This window comes from Pagrus major, chromosome 20 (assembly GCF_040436345.1).
Source record: "Pagrus major chromosome 20, Pma_NU_1.0".
NCBI classification, from domain to species: Eukaryota; Metazoa; Chordata; class Actinopteri; order Spariformes; family Sparidae; genus Pagrus; species Pagrus major.
In genome coordinates, this window is record NC_133234.1 from 11,644,925 (window position 1) to 11,651,162 (window position 6,238).

General features: G+C 43.4%; 1 protein-coding gene across 1 annotated transcript; it reads right to left on the reverse strand.

Annotated features, from left to right (window-relative positions):
- Nucleotides 1-509: 509 nt before the first annotated feature.
- On the reverse strand, nt 510-3,082 carry dlx3b (distal-less homeobox 3b). The gene is made up of 3 exons (XM_073490063.1): nt 2,740-3,082; nt 1,755-1,939; nt 510-1,452 (listed from the first exon to the last, which is right to left on the reverse strand). Exons 1-3 carry the CDS (start codon nt 3,080-3,082, stop codon nt 1,138-1,140), a joined length of 843 nt encoding a protein of 280 aa, XP_073346164.1. The 3' UTR covers nt 510-1,137.
- Between the last annotated feature and the right edge of the window lie 3,156 nt (nt 3,083-6,238).

Genomic DNA, 6,238 nt, shown 5'->3' on the forward strand with positions numbered 1-6,238 from the left:
ACAGTGTAGGGAGCGCGGGTTCTTGTTGGTTTCCGGTCAGATTTCTGGACAAACCTAAAATTAAAAATGGATTAAGTGCATTTAATTGTAATATGAACAGAACTTTTCTTTTCTTTTCTTTTCTTTTCTTTTAAACTGTCGCCTACCACAAAAATGTATGTTTTCAAGTGGAGGAGTAATTATCCCTATTTATAAAGTGCGTGGATTACAATTAAATATCTATTTTTGAAAGTTTACGAACAAGAATTGTGAATAAACCTGCACATTTTAACAAAGTAAAGTTATCTAGATTCAAAGTGAGTGACCTGAATAATTTATCTGATTCATAAAGATTGTTCAAACAGGTGAAAATGATGCGTAACAAGGAAAAAATATATATACTTTTTTCTGTCTTTGCTTCAAGAAACATTTCCTGCGCTTTTAAAGGCAAACTTGCGTGGACCTTACAGACCCTTTAATTATCATGTCCGCACAGTAGCCTGTTCATAAAGGGGCTTAGACACACAACATGCAAGTAACACCTTTATTCAATTGACAAGAAGGCAACAAGTGGACTAATTACAAGAATATGAAAATGGTTTTGGAAGCACCACAGTGCAGTCGTTCCGTCTCAAACAAATATGATCATAGTGGTTCTGCATATAAACACATATTTACAGCCTTCGACGTTTTTGTACAAATCCATATAAATATGACCTGAGTTTACTTTTAGTTTTTTTTTAGTTTTTTTTTGTACGCGCTCTCTACAAACTCACATGCATGATTTGAATGTGGATCAACTGCACCGTTTTGTCAATATTCGGTTCGTGGTTAGGCTACTTGTTTAAAAAAACATTGCATATTCATTTACAAAAGAAGTTAGGGGAAATACAACAGAAGCGATAAATAATTTAAAAAACCACGCCAGATGTCCGTTAAATATGCTGCCACAAGTGATCAGGAATCCCTTATGTGCTTTGTGAATGGAAAAAAACAAGTTCTGAAACATTCTTGATCATCCAGGAAACCAAAATGTTTCACTTCAGGCTTCAGGCCAGCTCCCGGTCCGCTCGACTGTTTGCTCTGCAGAGTCATTGTGGCGAGACCTCGTTGGGAGAAATAAAACAGAGAGGAGATAAATCTGCTCTCGAGTCATTGTTAATAAACAGCTCCCACGCTTTGCTGCGGGACTGGGTGGTGCACGGTGCCCGGGTGCTGTAGGTGTGATCCCTGCTGGTACCAGTGGTTGTTATAATCCTCCAGGTAGGGCGGCGACGAGCTGTGCGTCGGCTGCGGGACCTGAGGTCTGCTGATCGGGGTGCTCTGAGGGGTGCTGTTCTCCCACACTGCGGGGGAAGGAGGGGAATTGCAGGCCATGGAGTCGCTGGCGTTGGGACTGTGCTCCAGGGGGACCTCGCCGTTTTTGTACAGCTTCTTGAACTTGGATCTCCGGTTCTGGAACCAGATCTTGACCTGGGGTGAAAAGAGTGGGGAAATTAATTGTGATGCAGCAGAAAATTCACAGATAAAGTGGTCTAAAATAGGATTAACATGAAGTTTTTCTTTTTTTAAATAAAAGTTGATTCTTTAACTCGCATCTTAATAAAGCGCACTAACTCCAGAAACAGAAATCCAGCGTCCCATGTGCGTAATTACGCACGGGTGGATAATTAGAGAGCTAATTATGGACCATATTTAGAGCCCTGAGTCACGTGACTCTAAAAGTATTTATCAGTTATTAAACACCAGGTGTTACACCGGGTCAGGTAGCTCACCTGTGTCTGAGTGAGGCCGAGCTGAGCCGCCAGCTCCGCTCTCTCGGGCAGCGCGAGGTACTGCGCCTTCTGGAAGCGCCTCTGCAGAGCAGCGAGCTGGTAGCTGGAGTAGATCGTCCTCGGCTTGCGGATCTTTTTCGGTTTTCCATTCACCATGCGGACCTCAGGCTCTGGCTCTTCTTTCACTAAAAAAATCACAGCAAAATATTTTTTTTATAAACACTCCATTGAGAAACTTTGAGCAGCCATAATGCGTAAAAGATCGAACACAATGAGAAAAAAAGCGACGACAGAATGCAGATGAGATGATAGGAGAATTCTGTCATGTAGAACATTTATGTTTAGAAATATTTTGTCACGATAAGATGGCAGAAAGCAAAAAATAAGGCAGCTTCAGAGACTTGCAAAATCACAAATACCACAAAGCAAAAATCAAACCTAAACCACTCAGACAGGAACATTTTATTTAGTCAAATTTCCAGTTTGGCAGGCAGGCGGTCACGTGTTAAAACTGATGGGGTGAATATTAGTAGCTTTAATCAAACCATCATTGTTTTATGGCCAGCTGTTAATGACTGGCTCGTTCCCAGTGGGCTGTTAAAACACGACATTTACAGCTTTCACTGAGCAAATGTTTTCCTTTAAACTGCAAATACATAATAAATCACATATAGTGAGTGGATATATTATATTACACTGGCCTGCTGGGGTCAAATTTAGAGCATGTGTTTTGTCTTAAGTCAGCACGTCACACTATATTGCCTTCCATTTCAGCCAGAACACTCTCCAAAAACTGAAGCAAAATTCAAAAAAGCGTTTATGAAAATCAAGATAATAAATAAGTAGCTGGTAATGCGGTGCGATTAGTGTTTTCATGTGCACTAAGCTCTTTTACAAGCCTCTATCTCGAGCTTTACGCGCAGATAACATTACGCACACCGCAGATAAACGCAGATAAATGACCGCTGATTATCTCAAAGTTTACCTGAGCTCGGAGGCGAGGCCTGCAGGTGATCTCTGTTGTAATGTCCGAACTGTCTGTAGCTATTCGTGTACGGGTATTCAGATTTGGTGGCGTACGCTCCAGCGGCTCCCATTCCGTTCAGATTAAACTGGTGGTGGTAAGAGTTCATGGGTTGTCCGTACGCCTGACTCTGGTAATATTCGTGCTGGCCGTGCGCCGTCTGTCCGCTGTAGTAGCCCATGTCCGTCACCGAAGACTCGGGCAGAGTTGGGGAGTCCTTGGAGTTCGGGTGGCAGCTCATAGATCCTGGTAGATCGGTCAGAATACACGCAATCTTCTTCTCATACGTCTGTCCGGCGCTCATGGTGGGAAGCAGCCCTCCAGAGTGAAGAAAGTCCACTGTGGGTGGGTTCTTGAGCTGTGGAGCAAAAAATCGCAGTAAAAGAAATGGTGTGTGCGCGCAATTTGGAAAGCCTATAGTCCACTGAAACTCTCCCGGCTGCAGAAACTCTGTTGTGGCATCGCTCAGCCCCTGTGACACAGAGTTATAGAGAGCTGGGCTGGATGCTGCCTCCTCATTGGCTCCTCAGCCTTTCCCCCCTTCTTGCGCTCCAGGCGAAGTCGTGGTGAAACCCAGCCTTCAGCCAAGAGCGCCTATGCACGCATACCTCAGTGCCCTGCGTTTTTTTTTCCTTCTCTCTCTCTCTCTTTTCTTTAGATTTGCATATACCTGTTCAGGCCTCCAGACTGTCTGTCTAAAAAAGCACCTATAGCTCCAGTTTTCCTCCTCATCTCCAGGCTGGCACCAAGATGTTCCAACACAATAGTCTCTGCACAGCCTAATCCTGCAGCCAGGTCGTCTCTTAATGTTATTTATGCAATGTTTTCTTAACAGTGCCTCGAGATCACACTTTATTCAGCTCATTGAGAAGGCCGCCAGCCAGCCAGTCAGCCAGCTATTGTCATTCAAAGGTGTTGTCGGACAGTGAACTTAGCGTGAAAGAGATGCAGCAGATAGGTAAAAGACCCGTCCAACTGATATCGCCTGCGGGTGAATTCCTCCACACTGTCTCTGTTGCGTGTGTGTGAGAGAGAGTGTGTGCGTTTAAATGCAAATTCTGTCAACACTGTGAGAAAACAACAGAAGTGTTCCCACAGCAGACAGTGAGGAAGGTGGAACATCGTTTCATTTTGACGTATTTTCAGGCTGAAGAAAATGTTGAAAATATTGTTAAGCAGGAGCAAATGATCAGGGAGCTCACTCAGCTGAAAGCGCGGTGCACAGCGCCCCCTGCTGTGCGCACCCACACATGGCGCTTTAGTTTTCTGCCTGAACAACAGATACACGCAGCTTCACACAGCTGGAGACGCACAAACTGTGTTCAGGCCACGGCTGATAATATTCTCCACTGTTGCTTTAATGTTTTTCACAAACAACAATCTCAAGTTTTTAAACGACACTTAGGATTTAAGACGAGTTCCCTCTGTGACCTCTGGTGTCTGATACACCACCGCCCTCTTTTGGTAACTTTCTGCAGCACTGGTTTGAGGTTTTAAAGGGTCAGTTCACACACATTTGAATAAGATTTAAAAGTTGTAGCAGGCCACCAGTGCTCCTTGTGTTTTTAGATGGATTAGGGAACTCGTCTCAGGGATACATCTCGAAAGGCTCTGTAGGGACACACGTAGGTTTTGGGTCCATTTCTTGGTGGAAGTCCCCTATGTGATATCCGGGTGGGACATTCTGTGTCATATGTCTTGTTTAGGCTGAAGCTTTGGTGTATATATCTGTCTGGTTCGGCTTTCTGTGGTTGTTTTGTTTTGTTTTGTTTTTGAATGTGGGGTATGTGGTATGAGGTATCATACTTTTAAAAAAGTTTAAAAAATCTAAATTTGAGAGCAGTAACATACAATCTGAAACCCACACAAACACGAGCAGACATGTGCCTCTCTTGTACTATTATAAAATATTATGAATGAAACTTAGCACCTTTGTTCCTTTGTCTAAGCTGCTTTGAAAGCGAGCTAGCTTCACACTGGAAGAAGTTGAGCTACAGGAAAGCTACTGGAGGGAGAAATCTACTTTAAGCAGTTCAAATAACTCTGCAAACGATCAAACTGTCAATGCACATGACAAAAAGTGCCCATCTGTTCACAGGTCATTCATTAAAAACAAAATCCCACTGTTCATGTGCAAGAACAAATGTCAGCTTTGGTTTATGTACAACGTCCATCAGTCAGACGGCTGCCTTCAGGGTTATTGCACCGAGCAGGATTAACTTGTCAGGTAACTTCTCCAAACATTTGTTATCAAATCAATATCAGCAACAAACAAGTAACAGTTCTCAGCTCACCTGTGAAATATGTTTCGCAGCTGAGAGTCCCTGACCTCCTCAACCTCTCCTAAACACAAGACAAAGGTCAGGTGAGGTGAAGCTGCCTGATGAACGCATTGCCCGGACATGTCTCCACAGCAGGTTGGAGGAAAAACAGGGTCAAAGGGAGTTCAGTTACAATAGAAGAGTAAAGGTAAAATAATGATTTTAAAAAAGCATTTCCTTCCTTTTATGGTCCAATTTGTTTGTATTTTCAGTAATGAACTACACAGAAAATGGCAAAAAAGTAATTTAACTTCTTGAACCACTTTAGAAATATGAACGTAGGAAAACTACCAGCAAACCATTGCAAAACCAGTTTAACGCTATGATTTGTACTACTCATCATGTATAAAGCCATCAGAGAGCTGTTGACATGATCCTGAAGTTGATGAAGTCTCCTTTCTTGCCTATAGAGGGCGCCAACTCACTGTAGCAGTCACATTGTGCAAGACTTGCTATCTTTGATTTGTTTTGGGCTGAATTTCAAAATCCCTCTGGACTGACTGCAGTGGATTCAGATCAGCTGTGCTGTGTGCAGGGTGGGGAGACTGACTCCTAATGAATGAGTGGAAACAGCTTGGGGCATTCCCCTCCCAGCCAATCAGGGTGTGACGACGCCCTTTTGTGATGGTTTAAGAGAGGTGGGGACTGACACTCTCATTCTGACTCCGTCCCTCACACACTGCACTCATCCTGATAGATTGCCAGCCAGAAACTCTGATCTGTTTAGGCCCCTATTGAGATTTCTTTGCTGCACCATTTAGTTCAAGTTGAGGGAACTTGTGTTTATTCTTCAGCCCAGTTGAGTGACCACAAAATTCACCAGTCAGCCAGGCTACCTGCATCAGGGCCGTCCTTATATGTGCAAGTGTTGCTTGCCTTACAAATCGCCGGACGCCTGCAAACTTTGGTTTATCTTGACTGAACCCCTTGAAACCCAAGCCCCTATACACCTTCAATTTTTAACACTTTATTTCATCTGGGACTTGAGAGCTTGTAAAAGCACAGACTTTCCCACAATCCGTGCTTTCATCAAGTCTCACACTTTAAACTACTGCAACAAAAAGCAGTGGAGGACTATAATGCAGATTAGACATTATGTCACCAGATAAATGAAGAAATAGAGGCACATCCAGTCAATA